The sequence below is a fragment of the Emys orbicularis genome, chromosome 10 (genome assembly GCF_028017835.1).
Source record: "Emys orbicularis isolate rEmyOrb1 chromosome 10, rEmyOrb1.hap1, whole genome shotgun sequence".
Taxonomy (NCBI): domain Eukaryota; kingdom Metazoa; phylum Chordata; order Testudines; family Emydidae; genus Emys; species Emys orbicularis.
The window spans coordinates 75842242-75867772 of record NC_088692.1 but is presented as its reverse complement, the minus strand read 5'-3'; the positions used below and the strand labels follow the sequence as shown (position 1 = coordinate 75867772).

General features: G+C 52.4%; 1 protein-coding gene across 1 annotated transcript; it reads right to left on the bottom strand.

Annotated features, from left to right (window-relative positions):
- Nucleotides 1-961: 961 nt before the first annotated feature.
- On the bottom strand, nt 962-10337 carry RLBP1 (retinaldehyde binding protein 1). Its single transcript, XM_065412823.1, has 7 exons — nt 10326-10337; nt 7623-7751; nt 5659-5863; nt 3903-4081; nt 3013-3171; nt 1836-1946; nt 962-1120 (listed from the first exon to the last, which is right to left on the bottom strand). The coding sequence occupies exons 1-7, from the start codon at nt 10335-10337 to the stop codon at nt 962-964; spliced, it is 954 nt and encodes a 317-aa protein (XP_065268895.1).
- Between the last annotated feature and the right edge of the window lie 15194 nt (nt 10338-25531).

Sequence of the window (25531 nt, the reverse complement as noted above, 5' to 3'; positions counted from 1 at the left end):
TCCACTGGCTGTTCCTGATGCAGCTTGTGTCCCTTCTGCTGCACCAGCTCCCCTGGCATCGTTGGAGGAAGGTGCACTGTGATCTGCATCCTCTCCTTCTGGGCACAACCTTTCATCAACCCTCAGAAACGCCAGTGCATCTAGCCTCTTCCTGGCCACCAATGACAGCCCATTGGCCCATTTATGTGCAGTCCCTGACCCTCCAATGCAAAGGGACCCAAAGCAGCCCAGCTGTTGAGCACTTTATTTCTTTGTGTACATATTTCAAACAGCACTTCTTGGGGCTCTCCTGCAATGATGGACTCTGGCTGTGTCATCCACACAGTTGCACGTGATGCTCGGCGCTCTCTCCCCACTACCGGGGGCTGTCCTGCTGCTTTCCCGCCACACTGCTCTCCTTCCTCAGCTGTAGCCACCTGTCACTAGCGAGGCCTCCAAGTACGCTGCTGTGGATGGGCAAATACTGGCCTTGGAGATCTGCTTTCCCACTGCCTCGCACCCTCACAAGCCAGGCCAGCAAGCACAGGGAAATGCACTTTGCAACTACTACACTACCCAGGCTGGAGGCGAGCAGGGGAGAAGCTATGGTCCAGTGTTCAGGTGAGGGGTGGGGCTAAGCAGTGGTAGTTCTGATTGCCTCTTCCAAGCAGCCTGACCCTCTCTTCCCCAGTCAGTTGCTGCCCTGTCCTCTCTTAGCAGTTTCATGGCGTACCATGGAACAGACTGTTTATGGGTTGCTTTCCCTGATGGACAACTGGAGTGAGAAGATCCTTCCCAAGATTCAGGGCAGCAGACCCTGCTGCCTTGCTGGAGTTTGGAGGGGTAAGGAGCATGTGTGGAGGTACGCACCCAGAGTTTATCATCACAAGCGGTCATGCAATCAATGCTACAGTAACGGGGGGCAGGGGTTAAAGGGCCATCTCTAGTCCTATTGTATGGGGAAGCAGGGAGGGGATCTGCTTTATAGAGCTGTGTCTTCAGCCTCGATCCGGGGCCCGAAAAGCTTCTCGGCAATAGCTTTGCCATCATATTTGGGCAGGTTACCACCAAAATCTGCTGGCAGGATGTCAGCATCGATCTCCTGGTAGAAGGACTCCAGCTCCTCCCCATGCACAAAGACCTGGAGTGAGATAGGAAGGAGGGACACAGAGCTGAGCACAGTCACGCGCACATGGGCTTTCAGACACACAAAGGGGAGCACATCCTCCTAGACGGCATGCCCCAGCCCTGAGGAAGCCAGATGATGCCTGAACCCGTGGCTGGCTGGCTTAGGCCCTCAGCAGACTAACCATGAGCTGCCCAAACAGCTCTTCTTTGGGGGGCACTGCAAGTTCATCTTCTCAGCTGGTCCCCAAATGAAACAGCAGCGGGGGTGATCTTAGCACTGTCAAACATCTGGGCATGGTGAGCCAAATGCAGTGAGCGGGTGCCCCTACCACTTCACACACCCCTCCATGTTCGACCCATTTCCTACAGGGCCCTGTCTGTGCATAGCTGCCAGTTCCTGCGCTCTGGCATTGCTGGGAAGAGCTCAGCTCAGTAAAACCCTGACTACGGGCAACACTACAGCTCAATGGGAGGTTGATAAACCAGGTTTGAGCAGGTTTCTCCATTTAGCCAGTGATTGTGCATTTCTCTCCTTGTCTGGCAGACTGACACCAGCAGAGTCCAATCAGGAGCAGGGAAGCCATTGGGCCGAGAAGCAAAAGACATCACTTGATCCCTTGGGTTTTCTTTGCTTTGTCCTGATTCGGGTCAGAGCCTTTGTGTTCCCTTGCCCCACCCCTCTCTGCCTCTGCAAGGACAATTCATGCTGGCCCTTCCCCCACACTTACCCGCTCCAGGAGTTTGCTCTTCAGGAAAGGTTTGACCACGTTGTAGGTGGTGGTGAAATACCAAGGCTGGTGGATGAAGTAAACGGCCTTGAATCGAGCTGGGAAGGAGTCCTGCAGATCCCAAATCCATACACAGAGTGTTACACGGGCAGGATGGGCATACCAAGAAAGCAGCATCCAGGTGTGGCAAGGCAGCGGTGGCATAGATGGAAAAAGTCACCAGAGATGAGCTATTTCTTTCCTCCTCTTCTCCTTTTCCCATCACCCCGTTCCCTGTTAAAACCCCACTTCTTGCATCCATCTTGAGGACCCTACTACTGAGGACTGTGCATCCTGTTCTGCCAATGTGCAAAGCCAGTTGTGTTCTAAGGCACTGCTAGGCAGCAGTAGCACCTCAAGGGCAACTCATGGTCCCCAGTCCACAGGAGAAATACCTCTCTACAATCTAGTTCTCCTGGCACGAGCTGCTGGAGCCCTCTCTCTTTGGTCTTATTCCAAAAGCACAGGATCAGCCAAATTCTGGGTATGAATCATTGCCCGGCCCAAATAGTGTCTGAATTGGGAGAATGATGGGGATGGACCTTGTGCATGTGAGATAACATCAGCCAGTGAACACTGTAGGGGATGGTGACTTCACTTTCAGAAGTAACTTTTTGGTGGGGCTGAAGGCATGAGAAGATGGTCTTGCAGAATGATGCCAACCACACTTGCACTGCCAACCAGGGCAAAGAGCAGCCCAGGGAATGCCACATCTGCTAGGGGGAGCTGCATCTGCACAGGAATTATGAACTTCTAATGAACCCATGACTATGGTACCATTTCTGGCTTCAGCCTCTCTCTACAAGGTGATGTTTTCAGAAAGGATGTTTGCATCAGCCAGCAAGTCTTGGCTGCCCAGTGTAGTCCTTGTAGGGAGCCGGTACTGAATGATGAGAGCTCCAGTATGGATCTTACTAGTACAGTAGTGCCTATCTACATAAAGGCATGTTCTATACCTAAAATACCTTAGTGCTGTTATCCCTGGCTTATCCCCTCCCTGGGCCAGGTGAATGCCTCATGGCCCTGCAGATTCCACAGGGTTGGTTTGCCACTGCTTTGAGTCCCATCTCCTATGGACAACCTAAGCCTGTATCCCCCTCTTGTTGCCTACTTGGGGGCAGCAGAAGGATAGCTTCACCTGCAGCATATCCACCATCTTCTTGAGTTCGGAGTGTTTGATGCCAGACGCCTGTTGCATGGTGAAGCCCTTGAAGTTCTCAATGATGCAGAGTCCGTTGATCTGGGTCTCTTCATTCTCCAGCAGCTTCTCTAAGATAACACAATATGCGCGAAGAATCTGAGCCGGAGGAAGAGAGATAAGGGTCATTAACATGCAAGTGCAAGGGCCTGGCCAGGTCCAGCCATTATGGATCCCCTAGCAGATTTCCCCAGAGTCAGAGTGTTACCCCCAGCGCCCTGTTCAAGTTCCAGCTCCGCCAATTATATTCTGCCTGCCTGAATTCTCCTGGTTTCTTCCTTACTTCTTATCCACATTATGTGGTGTTGCTATGTGCTGTTAAACAGCTGCCCTATTCCACACTAGAGGCTGGTGCATTTCAGTGCTGCATGAGCGATTCCCATATATACAATGGGGTACCATACGAATCAAGACGGGTCAAGAGAACATGTAAGTTACACCAGCGCAGACTCGTCTCACCTGCTGAGTGTGCTTGGGCAGGTCCCTTCCCCTCTCTGTATAATGGGGATAGCGATAGTGACCTTGCTTTGTAAAGTACTCTCAGCTCTGCTGATGAAACGTGCTATCTGAATTCTAAGTGTTGTTAGCACTGTGATACCCACTTTTCATGGCCTGTGGAGTGTGTTCAGGGTTCCCTTTGGCTGGAATGTGCTCTATCCATGCAAGCAGAGATATTACTTACTTACTAACATCAAGCTTGGGGGAAAGAGCTTTGCTTAGACCTCGATGCCCAGAGTGGGAGAGATGGGCCCCCTGCTCTAATACTGAGGGAAAGAGGAGCCCAGGGTCGGACAGCCCTGGGAGTGGAGCTCTGACATATCGGAGCTGACCTCGTCAAAGGTGATCTCCTCGTAGTCCCAGTTCTCAATGTTGAAAAGCATCACCACTCGGCCGTATTTGTCCCTGCTGGCCAGGATGCCGGGGTAGCCGGCCTCGATGGTGCTGCGCACGGCCTCGGGTGTCAGGTTATCGAAGAGCTCTGGGTACTGCTGGCGGAAGTTTACATAGCCTGGAGTCAGCGAGAGAGAGAGAGAGTATGCAAGGTCTGGGACGAGAACAAATTCCCTTCCCCGATGTCAGCGCCAGGCCCGGGAATTATAGAATATCAGGGTTGGAAGGGACCTCAGGAGGTCATCTAGTCCAACCCCCTGCTCAAAGCAGGACCAATCCCCAGACAGATTTTTACCCCAGTTCCCTAAATGGCCCCCTCAAGGATTGAACTCACAACTCTGGGTTTAGCAGGCCAATGCTCAAACCACTGAGCTACCCCTGCCCCAAGGAGCTTGCACTGTGATAAGTGAAGGGCCAGGGAGTCTGGATCTAGCTGGTGCTGGATCTGGTGTGTTCCTACTGCAGAATAAGGTGTGGCTTTGGACTGCACAAAGGCCCATGCCCAGAGCTCCAGTCAGGCCTGGTTCATGTCAGCCACAAGAGGTTGGAACACCCTAAACTAGCTGCACAAGTGAATGGTACTCCACAGGGCAAAGCCCTATCCCAAGGGGAATCTGCTAGCTGCGGTCAGGGCAGTGCCACACAGCAGAAGTACCACCCAGCACAGAACATTACCCTTCTTTCCTGCGTGGTACCCGGTTTGGGACCAGCACAGCTAAAAACCTGCTCCTGCCTGGCACATCACAGCTCTCCCCAACTGGGAGCCACAGTTGTCCTTCCCTGGCACCATATTACCCCGCCTCATCTCGAGAGCCCCAGCTGACACCCCCATGTCCCCCCTCAGTCTCGGGAGCCTGATCAGTGATTTTGATGGTGTATGTTGTTTCGTTCCTCCTCTGCTGGGTGACTCGCTGCACTCTCCTATAGGCAGCCCCACCTCCAGCCCCACTTTCCCTGGCATCCTGTAGCCATTAAAGACTGTCAGGCATGAAATGAGGAAACTCACCCTGGGAAAATGCCAACGGACAAAATGCCTCCCTTGCCAGCAGCTTCTGCTCATCTTCCAATCCACTGGCACTAATTACGGCCTCGTTATCCCAGACACAGAAACAAAGGAGCCTGGAGCCACAGCCAAGGCCTTTGTGGCCACCTCAGTCTGGGGCCACCTTTCCATCTCCCCCTTCCCTCCAGCCCAACCTGCCTCGGCCAGGTCAGCACACAGAGATGCTTCAGTTGCCACTGCCTATTGGAATCCTAGGATCAGAGCTTCCAGAGGAGCTGAGCTTCTCACTGCTCCTGCCTGCCCCGCACTGGCCCCACCTGCCCCTCTGGCATCATTTGCTTGTCCCACAACCTCCAGTCCTTTAGCCCACCTCTTATCCTCTCCCCTTACATCATTCTTACACCTGGACCCTAGCAGCAGCTGGATACACTGGGGCAAATGGCTCCAGGGTCCACCCCCCCCCCCCATCATCCAGAGAGGTTGCGGGACATCAGCCCCACTCCGCAGGGTGTAAGACGGTGGGGATGGATGCTGCATGGAGCCCTATGTCTGTCTTGACAGCAGGCCTGGGGGTGGGACATGGACTACTGTTGATGCAAGGAGGATATGGATCTGCCCCCAGGAGTGGGGAGTGCCCTGGCCCCCAGCTTGGGGACTAGGGAAGGTTAGTGGAGAGGAAGGGAGTGCTCCACCTTTTAGTAGCTCATAAGCTCTGTTGACGTCGAACTTGCGGGCACGGATGAAGCGAAGGAAAAAGGAGTCATCCTTTCCTTTCACCTTCTCTGCCACTGCCTTGCACACGTCCTCGCTCCCGCTGGCTCTCTCACACACCAGCTCCCGGAGCTCCTTCACGGCCGACTCCCGCTTCTCCTCTGTCTCGTTCAGCTCGTCCTTTGCCTAGGGCAGGGTGGAAGGAGACAGGCGCCTGATTCAGCAGTAGCAGTACTTAGAGGGAGTGAGGCGCCTGGACCCATGACTGCACAGCCAGAACACAGGGCCTCCTGCCCCCGAAGCGCAGGCCCCTGCTCGTGACTTCATGTGCCATTTGCTGCTGCTTTACTGGCCCCCAGACTCTCCCACTTCAACTACAGGAGAGACAAGGCCTGCCAGCCTGTGCAGTCACCCTAGGCTCAGGGGCTCTCTCAGTGCCCTGGCCTCCAGTCCTCCCATGAGGGACTGACTCATCACCTGCATTAGCAGCAGCTGCAAGAGGAGATAGCTTAGGATGCCTGAGCACCAAGGGGCAGTTTTAGGTTTGACATTAGTGAGGGGCTAAGTTACTGCTCATGAAATGGATAACTGGCCGCAGCTAGGCAGAGCAGTCGGGCTGTGCAGACCCTCCCCTCACTGCTCTTTGAATGCCCTTCTGATTAACCTAATCTAGCTAAGGGGTTTCCATGGCACCTCAGTCCTGCCTTAAAGCACCCTCGCAGCCCCACATCTCTGCTATCCCAGTCTTGGGGCTCCATCCCGCTCTGTGGATGCCCCTCCAGCCTGCCTTGTCCTCCCCCCCCCCCAGCCCCCGCTCTCGCTACTTGCCTTTCTTGAGCATTGTCAGATCCCCTCGAGGGGCGCAAAGATGCCTGCTCCCCATTTGTTACCCCTGTGTTACCCCTCACTGGTTAGAACAGTGTTGCTTTCCATTCCTGCAGACCTTGGCTCTGCTCTGGGATGGAGGATTTGGGACAGTGTCTCTGCCTTGCTTGGCAGATTCCATGTCATCGCCTGGCCTGTTCTCTGTGAGCTGGCCTGTGACCTGTTGGCCACATCACTCCTCGAGTCCCAGATTATGGAGGGGAGCAGCTGTGCCAGTGTCACTGGGGGGGGCTCGGTGTCCCATCTCTCATCCTTAAATGAGGCTCCTGTGAGGAAGCTTCTAGAGCTGCTCCCTCAGATAAAGGATCCATTGGAGGGATTTCCTCTGAGATCAGAGCAGATTAATCCCCTTCCTCACTCTGCTGGAGGGGACACATCCTATGCCCCACAACTAAGCCTTATCCCCCTCCTCTATCACACCTCCTCTCTGCTTCCTTGTGGCTGAGACTTAGCCACCTGCCTCCCCCGTACACTTGTCCCCTCCTCTCTCACTACCAGCTGGTTCATTTGTGGGGGGACAGTCTTTTCACACTCCCCCAGAAACACAGCAAAGGGGTTGCATGCATGCCCTGGCAGGGATGGGGTTAAATCACCTCCCCAGACAACCATCTCTCCCTGCACCCCGCAAGCCAGCAGGGGCTCCTGGCAAGGAGCCGGGGGAGCCTCATTAGCAGGCAGCCAAGTGCAGAGGGGTGGAGTACAAGCCCCAGAGGAAGAGGCAGCCATGCAAATCTATTGTATACAGCCCGGCCAGCCGGAGAAAGGCATTCTGCCCCGGCTGGGTGCTCAGTGGCATCTAGTGGCCAGCAGCACGCGTGGAGGTGGGGAATGACCAGGGTCTTGTCTGAGTAATGGGAGCAATGTGGGGCTGGGAACATTGATAGGTAGGAGGGGACGATGAGCGGGGCAGAGGCTCAGTCTCAGATGGTTCAAAGGAGAAACCGTCCTGTTCCCATCTCCTTGGTACCTCCTGCCCCCTCACTTGCTCCCCACCCCCTGGTATGTGACCTCCCCATGGGACTGGCTTCCCCTGGCCCCTCTCCCATGCCATGGCTCTCACCTTCTGCATGGTGTGCGGGGGGACTTTGTCACACTTTCCGAAGACGGGGCCGTGGTCCTTAGTGGTGAGTCGCTCGAGTTTGGTGCGAAGGGCTTGCTCCTCCTCGGAGACGATCCGGAACGTTCCAGTCTGGGAGCAAAACCACAGCTAGACGAGAACGCCTCGCAAGGCTCGCCCTATGAAGTGCCCCGGCCCTCCCTATTCCAGGCCCAGGCTGGGGCTGTGCATGCAGGGAGCACTGAGAGCAGAGATGCCTACTGTGCCCAGGGCAACATCTGAGACACTAGCTCCCTGCGCTGACTTATCCAGCAAAGGTAACAAGGTCGCCATGGGAGTCGGTGGGGTGGGGGGCTCCCTCGGGCTGGGGGAGGTAATGGGGTCTGTGTTGGCGTCAGGAGGGGGAGGGCTCCCTCGGGCGGGGGGAGGTAATGGGGTCTGTGTTAGGGTCAGGAGGGGGAGGGTTCCCTCGGGCTGGGGGAGGTAATGGGGTCTGTGTTGGCCTCAGGAGGGGGAGGGCTCCCTCGGGCTGGGGGAGGTAATGGGGTCTGTGTTGGGGACAGGAGGGGAAGGGTTCCCTCGGGCGGGGGGAGGTAATGGGGTCTGTGTTGAGGTCAGGAGGGGGAGGGCTCCCTCGGGCTGGGGGAGGTAATGGGGTCTGTGTTGGGGTCAGGAGGGGGAGGGCTCCCTCAGGCTGGGGGAAGTAATGGCATCAAAAGGGGGAGGGTTCCCTCGGCTGGGGGAGGTAATGGCATCTGTGTTGGGGTCAGGAGGGGGAGGTAATGGGGTCTGTGTTGGGGTCAGGAGGGGGAGGTAATGGGGTCTGTATTGGGGTCAGGAGGGGGAGGGTTCCCTCAGGCTGGGGGAGGTAATGGCATCTGTGTTGGGGTCAAGAGGGGGAGGGCTCCCTCGGGCGGGGGGAGGTAATGGGGTCTGTGTTGGGGTCAGGAGGGGGAGGGTTCCCTCGGGCTGGGGGAGGTAATGGGGTCTGTGTTGGGGACAGGAGGGGGACAGCTCCCTCAGACTGTAAGAAGTGTCAGGGCTCGGTTCTGGTTTATATAGGTAAAGAGGTTGCAATGGGACCTGTGTCAGGGTTGGACAGGGAGAAGGTTCCCTCTGCCACTGTGTTTTGGCTCCTGCTGACAGAGTAAATCTAGTTTATATTTGAAAGAAGCCTTCAAGCCCGTGAGATTGGCAAATGCCTTTACTCTGTGCACACAAATCCCCCATTGGCACATGCGATCACCCGGGCAAATGGCACAGCGCGATTTTGTGGGTGCCTTTGAAGAAACCCTGAGGAAACATGGTCCTTGCTGTCTCACTGTGAGCCACAGGAGCTGCTCAGAGAACACACGTGGCCAGCTATGAGAGACGTGGTAGTGCTGCCACCCAAGAGTGTCCCCTTCTGTCCTCTTCCAGCTCTATGGAGAACGGGGGTGGGTGCCTGACTGTTAGCTTAAGAAACAGAAGGTGCTGGTGACACTCAGGAAGTGTGGGGGAGAGGAGGATGGGAGAAGTGATTAGGGCTGGAAAGAAGTGGGGGAAGGAATTGAGCTTCCTGATGGCTGGAGCTGTAGGCTGTAAAGTAGGAGAAGAAATGGGCCTGGAAGGCACCTAGGCAGACAGCGTGTTCTCACACAGTGGATCTGATTCAGTCACTGCAGCAGGATGCCAGCCAGTGGGACTTTTCCAGCCTGCTAGATGTTGCACCCCACTGCACTAAGATAAGTAGGGGCATTGCCAGCAGATCGAGGGACGTGATCATTCCCCTCTATTCGACACTGGTGAGGCCTCATCTGGTATACTGTGTCCAGTTTTGGGCCCCACACTACAAGAAGGATGTGGAAAACTTGGAAAGAGTCCAGCGGAGGGCAACAAAAATGATTAGGGGGCTGGAGCACATGACTTATGAGGAGAGGCTGAGGGAACTGGGATTGTTTAGTCTGCAGAAGAGAAGAATGAGGGTGGATTTGATAGTTGCTTTCAACTACCTGAAAGGGGGTTCCAAAGAAGATGGATCTAGACTGTTCTCAGTGGTAGGAGATGACAGAACAAGGAGTAATGGTCTTAAGTTGCAGTGGGGGAGGTTCAGGTTGGATATTAGGAAAAACTTTTTCACTAGGAGGGTGGTGAAGCACTGGAATGGGTTACCTAGGGAGGTGGTGGAATCTCCTTCCTTAGAGGTTTTTAAGGTCAGGCTTGACAAAGCCCTGGCTGGGTTGATTTAGTTGGGGATTGGTCCTGCTTTGAACAGGGGGTTGGACTACATGACCCCCTGAGGTCCCTTCCAACCCTGATATTCTGTGATTCTATGATTCCCATAGCTTCTATTTATTGCGTGTGAGCTTGGGATTCAGCCACGATTGGTGCAGTGAACACTGTGTAAAGACCTGCATGGCAAGCCACTAGATCACTGCCCTGACCATTCAGAACAGCATCAGTTTGTGTGTGTGTGCCCATTAACATCAATGCTGATCCAACCCGACTGCCAACCTGAGATCCCCCCACCTAGCTGGCTGAGAAACTGGGGAGTCAGATTGTTGTGCACATCACCTGGGCCTGGCACTGTGGATAAGGAGTGTTTACAGCTCAGCTGGCTTTCCCCAGCTCTGTGAGTGAACGGAGAGCAGTGGCCCGTTCTTGGCCCGAGTTCCCGGTTAGTGCAGGGGAGGGGACAACGCAGAGCTGAACAATGGAAGTACTCACTATTGCAGACATGCTGCTTCCTTATCGTCCACAGGACACTGAAAGAGACAAGGAAGAATCCCACATTAACACTAGCTGGGGAAGCATTTCTAAAGCTTTCCCCAGCCTCAACACCTGCCCTGGATAACAGCCAGGAAGCTGGGCCCTGGCCTGAACTCACCCCACCTGCTCTCCAGCTCTACAGGAGAAGGGGTGAAGACTTTGTCTGGAGATGGGATGTAAATGGGATTTGCCATCAGATGCCCACCTCCCCCCTTCACTTAATTCAGATAATAATTAATGCCACCTTCTGTCCATGGAACTCAAGCGGTTTTATAAATATTAAGGTTAACATTTGCCAAAGTAGCCTTGGAATTTGGGTGTCTTTATTCAGACTCCTTGGGACTGATTTTTCAGGGATGCTGAGGACTCACAGCTCCTATCTGGGGTTTTGGCAAACTGTGTTCTGAGCAATAAGGAGGTCCCAGTGGGCATCACCACAGACCCCATGAGCTCAGTCGGTCAGGTTCCATCTTGTTCATTCATGGAAGACAGAAACACCTAGTTCCATTGTGGTCAGGATGCAGATGGAAGGATGTTATGCAGCATGGCTGGTACCAGTGCACAGAGCCAGCTGAGAATTCTGTCTGGCAATCAGTCCATAAAGGATCTGGTGAGAGTCACTTTGGCTGTGGAATACTCTAAGCCAGAGGCACCTGATGAAGATCAGCATTCATGTCTTGCTCCCTGTCAGTACCCGGCCTGGGCCGGGGAAGCTAATGATATAATCAGCGGACCAAATTTGGTGATGAATCCTGGTTACGTGCCACCTGAGGTACATTGTGCATACGCTAAGAAGAAGGTCAGACAGTCCCAGACAGGTTTCTGGTGGAGGTTTCACGCAGCTCTGTGGTACCTCCATAAAGCTAGAAGAGTCTTTCCAGGATGGCCAGTCTAATGTCTTGTGCTGCCAGCGTTGCCTAGTAGGGTTGGTCAATTCCCAGGAAGGTGCCTTCCCACTTCTAATTCTCTACTTGACTCCACGGCTCCCCGTTCTCTAATACAAGTGTTACAGCTGGTCCGCAAGAGTCTTTGCAGGGACATGAAGAGGAACGCACAGAACCCCCTATTGTAAACTGAGGCAATATCTTGAGTTCATGCTTTTGATGTGAGAGCAGCTCCCCAGACCTGTCTGAAGTTTTATGAAGAGCAACAATACGGTCTTTCTATCAAGCTCTTAATCCCAAAGGACCCAGAGTGCTTTCCAAACTATGGACCTACTTCCTGACTTCGCTGGGGCTGCACAAGTATAACTGGGAGATGAACTTGCCCCTCTGTCTAGGAATCATTTCATCCCCTATTGACAAGCAGGTATTTCAGTCCTGGGGTACCCTACACAGTGCTGCCAATGCACTTGGATCCTGAACTACAGAACCCCCTGCTATTCCCGTCCTGAGCCCTGCACTCAGCTCTGTGCTTGGACCTCAAACCATTGGACAGCAAAACAACATAGCATCTCTTCCATGCATGATCCACTCTTTCAGGTAGAGGTTCCTCAATTCTCTGACAGGCAGATGCATCTGTTCCCTCTTATTGCCCAAATCCTAGCTGTGAAGGATCCTGTTTGAATGCATCAGACAAAATAATTCTCCTTGATCAACTTCCACCCACAGACAGTAGGACTCCTTTCATTATGCCTGTTGCCCAGCTCCCTGTTCTCTCCCGGAGGTGGGTTGATGTTTCTGCTTGACTTGCCATTCAAGTCCTCTTTGGAAAGTCAGATCCATTTCCACAGCGGGACCAGAGGTGGTGTTACTGAAGCTATCATATGGGCTGGGCAGAACCAGCAGGGAGAGTTCTGAATGGACAAACAGACCTTCTCTCCTCAGAATCCAAATGCCCTGTTCCCAAAGCTCCCAGGAGCAGCTGCAGGTAACTCAAGCACTAGTGAGCAGCCCAGATGGGCAGCCACTAAAGGTGGCTGTTTGACAACTCACAACAGGGAGGATGAGCTGCAAACACAAAGGTCTCCGCCAAGCTCCTTTGAGCAGCTTCTGCTGCAGCAGGGAGACTGGCAGGTTGGCAGCAGCCCTGCATGGGGCTCTCCATCCTGTAGGACCCCCAGTCCCTCCTGTGAGTGAAGCCAGTCTCTCTAGAGCTGTTTAGGTCAAAGCCACTCAGTCCATTACAGTGGTTTCCCCCTGCCCGTTGTCTATCAGGCTGGGAAGGGAAGGAAGGGGAGCCGTCTTGCTCAGGGCATTTCAAACTACTGGACTAAGCCCTGGAGAACTGGTTCTGCCCAGTAGGAAATGATCCTGGGCTGGCCCCCGGGAGCAGGTAGGGGGCCTGGTTTAACATCTCTGTTACTACGAGCCTGAGCCGGAGAGTCCCGAATACTTACCGGGCCGCGAGAAGCCAAACCGTCCTGGAGGGGTCAGCGTGTGCAGTTGGGGGGCACTGGAGCGGAGACCTGACACAGACAGCGAGGGAGTGAGCAGGGCCGGAGTGGAGCGGGGGAAACCCAGGCGAAAGCTTTGTAGAGTCACCGGGTTGGGATTAGGCCGTCACAAGGCATCACTCACAGCGGCTTTTTAATTAAGTCCGCTCAAAACAGGCAAGAGACCCCATTAAAAAATACAAAAGGCAGACGAGGAGTGGGAGGGGGAAAGCAAGTGGCCTCTTGGCTGGCGGGGGAGGGGTGCGGAGAGAGGGGGGAGCCAGTGGGATCTTGGGCCGATTAGTGAAGTATAAAAGCTTCTTATTGTGTAACTGGGCCTTGCTCATTAGCGTTCGGCAGGGTGGAAAGGAGAGTGGGGGACAGAGGAAGTGGGCAGAGTGCCACTCCCCGCTCCTGCAAAAACTCCCTCTGTGTCCTCTAATGCAGCGAGACATGGGTCCATGGCAGCGATCACTGAATGGAGGCTAAGGGGGCTGGGTGGGTGGGAGGGAGGGATGGAGAGAGGGCAGGGCCCTGGGTATGTCTCTGTCCTCCATGCTCTGGCTCATCCCTGCTCCCACCCTGGTGCTCAGGGATAAAGGCAATCACCAGGTTGTTCCCAAGCCCTGCCCTTGGGCTCACAGATGCATTAGCTGTTAGAATTTGTGAGTGAATTTGGTCAGGAAAGCGTGAGGAGCTGGCCCCAGGGAACAGAACTAGGAGGTCCTGGGCAGCCCACCCCACACAGCTCTACTGCTCCTCCACCCCGACCTGCACACCCCTTGCTGGTCCAGCACGGGTTCCCACATGCACAGCTCTGCCAATGCACCTCACCTACATCACCCCCACTCCCCTACTATCCCACCCTGAGGCCTTGGCTGGGCCGCTGTGTGTCTGCCAGTGAGGATGAGCAATACACAGCTGTTCTGTGGTGTTTGTTTCTTTTTTTAAATTAAAATGTGGTTAGAATTTGTAAATTACCCTGATGCAAACGTAGAGAATGAACTGTGGATGCAACCCTTCCCCCTCGCTATGGAGCATTACAGTGTCGGCACTGAGTTAGTAATTACCAAACATCCCAGTCTTGGTGCACAATGCCTCTGTGATACAACTATAGACTTGGAATAGAGGCAGCCTTTAATGATGTTCATTGCCAAAGGCAAGACGGTAACATTCCCCACAGGAGGCCATCTAACTGCAACTGAATAAAGAGAGATCACCAAGGTCCTTACACTCTGCCCCAGAGACCAGCTTGTACCTGGGGATCTCAGGTGAAGGCTCTTAGTAGTAACCTTTGGAACCTGAAATCAATCCACTAAAAAAAGGACTTTGGAACCTCTTCTAAATGTGTAGAAATATGAAGAGGGAAGGGCCCAGATTCCTTGCTTGGGTAACTCAGCTGACTTCAGGGAGGCTTTGGGCCCAGGGTAGGCTGGACAATGGCGCCTCTTCATCCCCTGTGTTCAGTTGGACAAAGGTAACCCTCTCGGACTTGTTCACTTCTAAAAGGGCCTCCTGGTTTCTTGTGTATTTGGGCTGCAGTGGGTTCCCTCTCCCATGCACCAAGCTTCAGTTTTAAGCTGTGATGGGGTGGGCCCTCCTTTTTCTTGTGTTGTTAGACTCACCAGCCAGCTACATTGACCAAGAACTCCAAGACCCACCAAGATCTTACTGTAAAATGAGGCTGATTCTGGTTTGACCCTCACTCCAAAATGGACTTTCCCAAGGACAGTTCACTAACATGCCCATAATGTTTCTGGCCCATGTCAAAAGCTGTAGGATGCATTCTGGAGTTGACTGAATTCCAGCCTGCTATGTGTAAGCGGGGGAATGGTCCCGCTATTGTGGGGAACTTTCCTGGCTTCTGCACTACCCCGGTGAAGTAGGCTAGTGAAAGGATCTGAGTCCTTGCTCCCACTCCCTTTACCCAGAGGCCTCCCTGCGCTTGAGGGCTCCCCTTCCACTCTCCTGTCTGACAGAGTCCTCGTAACCCCAACAAGGCTGGGCCCAGGATTCCTGGGGGGCTCAACCCCCAACCCTGCTGTGGTCACCTAGGACAGGGGCTAGGGTGTCCCCACTCTGGGGTACCCTCTCTGCACTGGGCACCTCCCTGACCCACTGATTATTCCATACAATTTAAAACAAATACAAGTTGTTTAATTAACAATTAAGCTAAAGAAAAGAATAAGGAAAAATGGGAAAGGTTAAAGGAAAACACATCACCCCGCTCTGTGGCAGGGAACATCACAAACAGTGTCTCTGGACATCAGGGCACTTCGCAGTCTGTTCCTTGTAGGTCCCAGATTTCCTTCTCAGGCCCTGGCTGTGCTGCAGGGATGCTGCGGGTTGGACACTTGCAATGGTGGTGGCCACACACCTCCGGGCTTTGAGTGGTGGGACCCTTCCACCCAGCGTCAGCCCCCCGTCAGGTTAAGGTCCCCCTCCCGGTCTGGCCTGCAAGGGCCCTTGGCTAGGGGTTTTCTTTCTGCGCTGGGCCCTTTGCCCAAGGTCCCCCCTTGGCTGGCCCCACTTGCTCACCACACCTGGCTCTGTGGCTGCAGCTCTGCTCCCAGCACAGGATCTGCTCTCCCTGGGCTGCGTCTGTGGCTGTGCCTCTGGCCCCTCTGGATCTGGCCCGGTTCTGCTCTCCAGCTCAGCTTGGGCCCCTGCTTTCTCCTTAGCTCGGCCCCACTGAGTCAGACCCAGGCAATTCCAACTCACACGGAGGACAGGACCCACCCTGGCCTCCTGTCATGCTGATTAGCCTGCCCGCCCTGTCAATCAGGCTGATCTGGAGCATTGGCCTCTCGCCATTGTTCCTGGGGACTGTCAGTCTCAGGGTCCTGATTTCCCATCGACCCCTCCCCTTTTAGTGCTGGGAGCTAGCCAACCAAAACACCCCCACTGAATGTTAGTAAGGGGCAACAGACCCCTTACATATGGTCATGTCCTATTGGCAGTTCCTCAGTCTCTGCTCCATAGCCAGGAGATTTCTGAGGATGAAATTCCAATGGAGCTCAGAGATCTCCCACCTGACCTCTCTTTCCCACATAATTCCCAGAGCTGAACGTGAGGACTCTTGCCAAATCAGCCTTTTATATGGGGGACTTGATTTCAGTGATCACTGGGCATCCCTTGGGCTCTTCCCCCCTCCCCCAGCTGACGTGAGAATGGTATGATGGTCGCACTTGAACACCGAACTCAAAGCCCTGGCACCCAGTCAGAGGGTTCTGTTAGCCAGTGGGTGAGCGCTAACAAAGATGGAAGCCTTCTCCTTGGGTTGCTAGCAGGGCCGGCTCCAGGCACCAGCTTGGCAAGCAGGTGCTTGGGGCGGCCGCTCGGGAGAGGGGCAGCACGTCCAGCTATTCGGCGGCAATTCGGTGGACGGTCCCTCACTCCCGCTGGGAGCGAAGGACCTTCCGCCGAATTGCCATCGCGATCGCAGCTTTTTTTTTTTTTTTTTTTTTGGCTGCTTGGGGCGGCCAAAACCCTGGAGCCGGCCCTGGTTGCTAGCCAGCTTTGTATTAATTCGTGCTAAGGACTCTGCATCTTTCCATATCTCCAGGTCCTTTCACAGCTAGTGCTGCTGTGGACAAAATCTTTTCTCTCTTTAATAAGAGGAGGGCCTAACTTCCCCTTGAAGGACACTTCATCCTTGGGAACAAGGTAAGTGAATACAAGGGCCCATTGAGAACCACTCGATCTTAGCCAGGCTCTTATTCTGAAGGCGGTTTCTGAGGGGAGCTCTGGCTAAGTGGCTGGTGCAGGAATGAAGGGTTTTACACAAGGCATGTTTTGTAACACTGCTGGGATTTCAGGATTTGAATTCCATATCGTTGCACTGCAAACGGAATTGAAACCCTGCTGGGAAGAAGGAAGGAAGGAGACATATGACTCGCAATGGGGGCAGGCCTGGGGAGAGGTGGGGATGAATGGGCTTCTGCCAAAATCATTACAGTTTAATACTCCACCATCCAGGGATTTGAAACTTCGGCATCTGCTGGTGCACAGTTCCCATTGTAGGCTCTAATGCTACACCTTGCCTACACTAAAATGTCTGGAGCATCCCCTACTCCTCTCTCACCTGCAGCTCAGCCCAGCTAGCAGGATGATGCCCGACGCTAAGGGATAATGCTAGTGCTGGGAATGACATCTGCTCTGGGAAGCCTAGCCAAAGAGGTGCATGTTCACCCATCTTCAGGGAGGGTTCCCTAAGGTGTTGGCTTCCCCAGATCCAGTCACAATGGAGACTGTCTGGGAAGGTTCCAGATCCCTGGGAACCTCTCCTGCTTTAAAGGGTGTGCGTTTCCCTCTTGACTTTAACAGGACCCGTGAAAAGCACCTTCCAGATGCACCGTCCTGCCCACTGAGCGGTGTCCATCTCCAGTACAATGGGCCCATTGTGGTCGGTTGGGTAACCCGTTTGCAATCGATGGTGCCAGCGGCTGTTTTGTCTGTGAATCCGTCAGAGCCCCTCACAAGCAGGTTGTCAGAGTGGAGAAACTGTTGATGATAAAACGAGCATTGTTCTGCCTGGGAGCAAGTGCAATTATCACTAGCGGCTGCACGAGGGAACACCGGGCTCCTTCCTGCAGCTGGGGTGGCTGGGAAGCCTTCTCTCTCTGGGAATCCCTGAGAAGCAGCAGAACGGAGGAGGCCACAGGAGCCCTAGAACTGCAAAGATCTTGTATTTATTGGCTCTTCTGTGGCGATCGTCGCTATAGTACCTGAGCCTCATGCAGGTTGGGAGCTGGGTCGGGATCCTGCTCTGGGAGCTGAGGCCCAGTGAGATCATGTGACTTGCCCATGGTTGCTCAGTGACGCTGTGGCAGAGCTAGCAATTGGCCCCAAGTCTCCTCGCTCCCAAACAACCTTCCTTCCTCAGAGATGCTGAGGTTCCTAAGAGGTTTGAGGCTGTGCTGAGTGGAAGCGCACAGCAGTGGGAGAAGTGAGGAGGGAAAGAAAAGACAATCTGCCACTGGATGTAGAGGGAGATGGCGGGAAGGGCCGCGGTCTCCTTGGAATAGCAGACAAGAGAGACCAAGTGGTCCTAATGGATGGTCCTTGAGGCAGGTCTCTCCTGGCTGCTGCAGCACTTCTGTAGCTATGTTGGGGAGTGAGCTGTTGGGTAGAGGAACAGGACTCCAGGCTCCCTGCCAGTACTAGCTCTATAGATTCTGGGCTGAGGCTGGGCTGCAGTCAATACAGGATTCCCACTCAGTGCAGCAGCAGCTCGGCCCCTCACCTCTCCTGCTCTTGGGGAGCAGGGACTAGGAAGGTGCCTCACCCATGTGAGCTATTGACAACGATGGGGGTACAAGAGGGGAGTTCCCCTTGCAGCACTCTGAACATGAGCAGAGCCATCCAAGGCATGTTGGGGCTGGTTAGAAACAATGGTTAGTTGCCTGCCTCCAAACAGAACCAGTTTCTGCCCATGATGATCACAGGGCTGGGTGGAGAATTGTGGGGAAGGGCAGGGAGAAGATCCTCTGGGATGCTCCTCAGATTCCACGGCTCATTTCCCCTGAGAAGTGCATGTGCGTGTGGATCGGTGGGTCCCTCAGCCTCTGCTGTAGCATGCAGCCAGGCTGTATGTTCCAATCACTCTTAGCTGTCAGTTTATTGATAGTTACATTTTCAAAGCTTGTCTCAAGGAAAAGGATTGTTTTAAATGAAAGCTTGAGGTTCTCCGTCCTGGAGCCCAAAAGCAGCTCTGTTAACAAATGGCCTGTCCACCTCATCCAAGTGTGCAGGGGACATGAACACATAGAGCCAGTCATTGTCAATGTGTCCAGGAAGGGAGTGTTCCTTTGTGACCCAGATTTGGCCCAAAACAATGTTTAGAAAGTGTGTGTGCATGTGTGTTATGGAGAGAGAGCATGTGGATGGTGGGGATGCTATGAAATTTTTCACAGGAGAAGGCAGGTTGCGTAGTAATCAGTGCTTGGGTATTAGGAGTCTCTCACTCATAGATTCTCCTCCTGGCTCTGCCAGTGACTTGCAGTGTGATCTTGGACAAGTCATGTCCCTGCTCTGTGCCTCAGTTTCCCCATATGTGAAATGGGGACAGTAACACCGACATGCCCACCTCTGTTGGGTCAAGACTGAGGTTTTAATTAAAGCTTCTGAAACACAGTGTGATCTTCAGATGAAAGGTGCTAGAGATTTGGAATCCATTGTAATATGTGGCCTGGTGTGTATGTTGCACCCCTGCCTGCTCCTGGCTGGAGTCAGAGCTGTGCTGTGTGTCATAGGCCCTATAATGCTAACAAGTAATGGAGATTCTCCTTTAGTTCAAATGGCAGGGGCCTGTGCTTTCCCACAGGAAAATCTGGATGCTATCTCTACAGTTATAGTGAAGCACAAGGACAGCCAGGAAATCTCATTTAAAATCCTTGTCTGGACCCTCAGTGATACTACCACCCAAAACCAGAGATTGTTCCTCCGGGGTTGGTGCAGGGAACTATCTCGAAGGAAGGGGTGTTGGGGCGCTATCAGACCCAGAGGGCAACAGTCAAGTGCTCTCAGCTGCACCATGCCTGGAATCCTTTGGGGATAACGGGGCATGCCACATGTTGTGTGAAGCAGACTCTGCCAGGAGTCCTGAGTGTTACCCATCCGGATCCCTGCCTGCTGAGGACCCCTGAGGTATGTGGGCTGGTGAGAAGTCAACCCCCCTTCAACACTGCTCTTTTCAGTGGCTCCTGTCCCTGATTAACGCAGGGCTTACGAAAGCCCTAACTCTGTGTTTGCTCTGTGTACCGATCATTCAGCTAAATCCCAGCTACTTAAACACAGGTTAAACTCCCTCACGCAACAAAAGCTGCCCCTTGTCTCCTATTGCTTAAGGAGTTTACACAAACTCTGATCCCAGCCACACGTGAGGAGAGACTCAGAAGAGAAAGTGCAGCTGGTGCAGAGCATCGGGGGCCAAGGAGGGGTTCCAGAAGTCCCTGAATCATGAATGAGCACTTTGTGCAGGGTCAGCACCTCAGCTCCACACTTCCTTACTCTGGCCTCTCCATGTGTCTGCACCATTCAACCATAGCAGAAGGTTCCTGTATGGTACCCACAGAGGGCAATCCATGGGCACTTCTTTCTCCAGAGGAGCCATCTGGGCAATGTGGGACCTGCCCAGCTACTTCAAAGCACCTTCTTGTGGGTGGCTTGTGTGCCCACCCCTAGCTGGTGACAGTCAGGCCCATAGCTGATCCACACAGGGGGTTTCTGTAGCAATGTGAGTGGCCCCATATAGTCCCACTATCCTTGGACCTGGCCTGGTGTCTATATTTACTGTGCTACACAGGCAATACCAGTGTTTGTGTGGCTTGCTGTCCCCAGCTGGGACTTTGCTCTTTGCAAGAGGTTCTCCTCCCCTGGAGAATTTATCTCTGTACAGGACCTGGCTTCCTGTTGGGGAGCAGGCTTTAGAAATGATTTCCCTAATAGGCAGAGCCCCTGGGATTCCCTGCAATGGACAGGGATTCTCCCTGGTTAGGGAGAAAGCCCTCCAGGATTCCCTTCAGGGGGGAGTTCTTACTTCCTTGTGTTGGTGCACGGTCTGAGTCACAAGTCTAGCCCCATGATTCTATAGAGATAAAGTTCCTTTCCCTGCCTATTTTTAGTTTTCCTCTTGTCTAATAAAACTCCCTTCCCCTGTGGTAATGCTGCCTCTCACCTGGGCTTCATGGAATGGACACAACTCCATCGGTTTGCTGACTGTTTTGTGAATCAGTATTAGTACCAATGGGCTTGATCCTGTGCTCACTGATGTTGATGGTAACTACTGATGGATTTCAGTAGTACAGGGTCAGGCCCAATGTCAGCACATGACCAGTAGGGGCTGGCAGCATATATGTCTGAGCACTCTGCCCCAAGAACTTGGACAGGTAAGCTCAGACACAGCTCTAGGGAAAATGTCTGCTAGAGAAATTCTGCTGCTTCCACGTTTGGAGACTTGTCCTGTGTCACATCACGATGCCATCACATTGCAATGTTGTGACAATACTGCCTGTCACATGCAAGAGTTTTCCCCCCTTATAGATTGATGTTGATTTATTAACGACATTTAAATTAGGGGTTTTTTTAGAAATAACATCCTGCAACTTGTAAGAGAAACCTTTCAAAATCAGAACAGTCTCAAGAAATCTGGAAGAGGTGGCAACCTAAGTGGACCCACAAAGAGGAGGACAAAGTCTGGCTTATGTGTAGGCCCTACAAGAACAACAGCTTTTTGATTGCTCTGTGAGCCCCAGAAACTAGAGAGGATTTCCCATTGGATAAGAACCATTTTAAAGCCAGTCACATTTGAACTTAAATGACTCGACCATGAGTCTTTCGGTTAATATGAAAGAATAACTGGGTTGGTTTTTGTCACCTGGCTGTTAACGCTGGTGAAGAGATGCCAATTGCTCATTCACAACCCATGTGGGTAAAGTATTAGAGTAACAAATATCTAATCACAGGAGGCTGAACTGAGGTTTTTACTTTAGCCAAACTTTGCTGCTTTCTGATGGTACAAAATCCATGTGAATCTCTCCTGGAGCAGCCAAAGCCATGTCTGAGCAGTAGCTTCACTGCCCTCCCCTTCCTTGTTTTCAGGCAGGTGTATAAAATCCTTGATAGGGACTTGGGCCTGTTTCTCCCCCTGGTGTCACCATTTAGACCTGTGCCAAATGGGGGGTCAAAGGCTCCTCAGTCAGGATCCTCTCCTTGATCACTCCACTGAGAGTGCATTACACCCTTTGGGCCCTTGCTTTGCACAAGTGTGAACGGCGACACAAGCAGCAAGGTATGGGAGAATCAGGCCCTTGCTGACTAAAACCACACTGCTGACTGCATTTGGGGACCTGGTTTTGCCACCCAACCCACACCTGTGGGTCTGTAGAACTAACAGCTCCCTATGGTCCAGGTTCAGCCAGGCCCGTCACCCAACCCTGGAGTGCTCTGTTGCTACAGCATGTGGGTGTGTAGGGGATAGAGGTGCTGTGCTCCCTCACACAGGTCACTAGAGCCCAGCCTCACAATATTATATGGCCTATAGGGATACCTGTGACAGTAATTACCACCCCATGCCCAAATGGAACCTGCCTGCACTGGGGCAGGACGAAGGAGGCCACCTTGCCCTCCCCTTATTCACACCAGGATCTGCTTTGCAGCCCAACCCAAGCAGACAGAGCTCATCAGGGAGAGAGGCCTGCTTTGAGCAGGGGGTTGGACTAGCTGAGCTCCTGAGGTCCCTTCCAACCCTGATATTCTAGGATTCTATTCTATGAGAGGCAATGCCTGGGAAAGGTGGTGCCGTGTCCAGGGTAACTAAGGAAAGACCCTCCGAGGTTTGACTAGTGTCCACGACATGCGGAATGATCCTCGGAGGCACTGCAAACACTGGTGTTTTTGGGAGGGTGGGTAGGGTATATACAGTATCTTGGGAGTCGAAGGTTAAATACACCACCTGCCTACAATGATATCTTCCCTGGCTTAGGGCTCATGCGGGAGTTTAGGGTCGCTGGCAGATTGAGTCAGGGAAAGGCAGAAGCCCTGGCACCACTGCAACTCAGTGCTTTTATCAGCCTTCTCTTTAAGAGTTCCATTGTTTCAGAAAAGTAGCTCAGTGCTACAGTGCCCTCTGCCGGCTGCAGCTGCCACGAAACAGCTGAGAGGAGCAGAGGCAGGAAGGACTGGATAGAGAGAAAAGAAAAGCTTTTGTGGCTTGTTTTTCATCAAGTCCAGCCTCCTCACCTCCTGCTTCCCCTCCATTCAAAGGAATCAATCCCAGTACTTTGTATTGCAGGAAAATGATTGTGATGGTTACATCCACCTGATCCTGATGGAAGGTACCAGCTCAAAGCACCAGAGAAAGAGGACTTGCTGCCTCGCCACCATGCCCACCTTAAGATCTTACAGTGCCGTCAATATAGTTCCTTCCTGACCCCAGATCTGCTCATTTTTGGAGGTGAGAACTACCCGAATTATACAGGAGTCACTTTGGAGAAGGAATCTGCCTCTGGGATCCACTGCACTGTAACAATCTGTTACCAGACACAAATCCTTCTCATTAAGGGAACAGGTCCCAGATCACTTCTACACAGCAGGACTACAGCCAGTCAGGGTTCCAGGGTGAACCTAATGTTATTAATCAGGCTTATGTACGTTGGTTCTCTGGCCCAAAGATCAGGGGACTGTCCTGGTCCTCCAGGGTCCCTCTCTCAGCTTGAGAGACCAGCTTGTGGGGTCTTTACAGAGTCTTCACAATTACTGTAGGTTGGATGTTGCACTGGGATGTTGCATGAGGACACAATGGCACACACTGTTAGTACCAAGCGATGCATGTTGTGGCATGTATGCTTATGTGGCAGCCAGCTTGGGGCTGTCGGGGAAAGGAGCGGATTGGAAGGCATCTGCACTTCTGTTCAGCCTGAACAGGGATTGATAGACTCTTCAGGGTGACCCAACATACAGTTTTCATTTCTGTAACATCCTGACCATCCATACATGTCTCACATTTATTCAAATTACTCTTATTAAAACTGAATCAGAATGCACACATCACTACAGCTTTGTTTATCTGTAGGGCCTACATTATGAGCAGTGTTGTTTAGTTTGGAACTGTAATAGATTTCAAGACACATAAAAGAAAGTTACAGGTCAGCAACAAACTCCCTTGTGATGACTTGCTTTTCCTGTGGCATAGAGATCATAGAGGTACAATGGCTTTTGCCACCCTATAATGTTTAAAGCAAATTGGCAAGGTTGCATAGCAATTCACTGCAAAGAAATTACAATGCAGAGCATGTGGTTTCTCATTGTCAGTATCTCCCAGCTTGAGAAATCTGTTTCAGAACAAAACAGAGCTAGGTGTGAATTGATTTAGTTGGTGTTGGTCCTGCTTTGAGCAGGGGGTCAGACTAGGTAATCTCCTGTGGTCTCTTCCAACCCTAATCTTCTATGATTCTATGAAGTGGGGGGATTTTCTTAATGTTTTGTATGAATACTATGTGTGCCTCAGTTTCCCCTATGTGTTGCACAATTAACTAGGTGGTGGGACAATGGTGTTTGAACTTTGCAGTGAACCCTAGGGGACCAGATGTGTCTGTTGTTTAGCTTCCTGTGCCCAGACAATGACCAGACATTTCGTAAATTAGCAACTGATGGCTGGGGGACCCACCCTCTGCAAGAAGCCAGTTGGCTACCAGGAGTTGGAGAACAAAGAGAGAGGTGGAGGCCAGGTGACCAGTTTTGCTCTGGAAACACAATAAAGGATGGAGGAGGGGCAATAGGATGTGACTGAAGGTGGGCTGTTGGAAACAGGACACTCTACTGGATTGGGTCTTGGAAGGTGCCTGGGGGGGAGGAGGAAGGGGGAAAGCCAGGTGGACTTAGCACAGAAACCAGAAAATTATATCTAACAAAGAACTTTTCTATGCTGTGTTCCAGACAACTAATAAACCCTTCTGTTTTACAACACTGGCTGAGAGGCGGTGCTGACTGCAGAAGTTGGGGGGCATGGCTCCCTTGGGACGTGTAAGGCTTCCCCAGGTGTCCTATTCAGGTAGACTCACTGCAGGAGGCTCCCGGCATGGAACAGGGTAGCTGAAAGCTCTGAGATCAGTCCCAGGAGGCGCTGAAGCCAAGGAGGCTTATCCTAGTGAGTGTGTGCCCGGAGGTGTGTCATACTGAGGGTCCTGCCTGGGTTTGATTGAGAGCTGTTCCGGAGCACTGACCCTGTGCACCCATGACAGGAGCCCATTTGCTAGAAATGGAACCATTTATGAAAGGTGCCAAATATGTGGGGCCACAATAATTGCTAATGCCCTGCCAAGGAACAGCATGTGCTGCATCTTCTCCACAGGACACTGAGGCAACCTTTTCTTCCCTGGAAGGAATGAGGCTAGTGTCTTGGTTGTCATAATAGAAGTGTCAGTGCCCTGTCAGTGTTCCCTCCAGGAGGTGACCTGACAAAGCAGAAAAAACTCCTGCTGAATCTTAGGACACAAAAGCAGAAGTTACCAAAAATAAAAATATACATAGCTTCCCTGTCCTGAGTAGAAACCCCACTGCATCCTGCAGGCTGCCACCTCACTAGACAACGAGGATTCAGCAGGGCCAGCAGCCCATTAAAGGCCTTCTCCTGTTTTCAGAACCTGTCCGTGATGCCCTGTCACCTGTAGATCCCACAATGACATGCAAGGATGGAGGTGAGTTGCACACACGAAGTCTCAGCTGGTATTAGGACCATGCCCAGCAAAAAGGTAAAAGGAGAATGATATTTTAAGTTTGTATTTAACAATTTTTCTGGGAAAGGGAAAGTGTTGATGTTCCCCAGGGGTAAAAGGGCTTGAGAAAATACAAAGAGAGTGTGTGTGTGTTGTGTGTGTGTGTGACTCCTTTTGTGTCGGATGCATTTCCTAGTTATTTCTTTCCCCCTCCAGACCACATCCTCTTCTTCCCTCTTCTTATCTCAAAAGCTCCATAGAGATGTCTGTAAAAGGCATTTCTGCCTGCTTAGTGATTCGTGACGTGCTTGCAAAAGCTCCACAAGGATGCGGTAGGAGACACGTTTCCTTGTGCATGCTGACAGCACTTGCAGAAATAGCCTCATCAAAAACAAAATACAGTATTTGATGGTACCAGCCCTCTACACTTTATGGTTGTTGTTACTGCTTTGGTACTACTGCATACTGCAACTTACAGTAAGTCTAATTCTATCAATGTTGTTGTAGCTGTGTCCGTTCCAGGATATTAGAGAGAGACAAGGTGGGTGAGGTAAAATATTTTATTCGACCAGCTT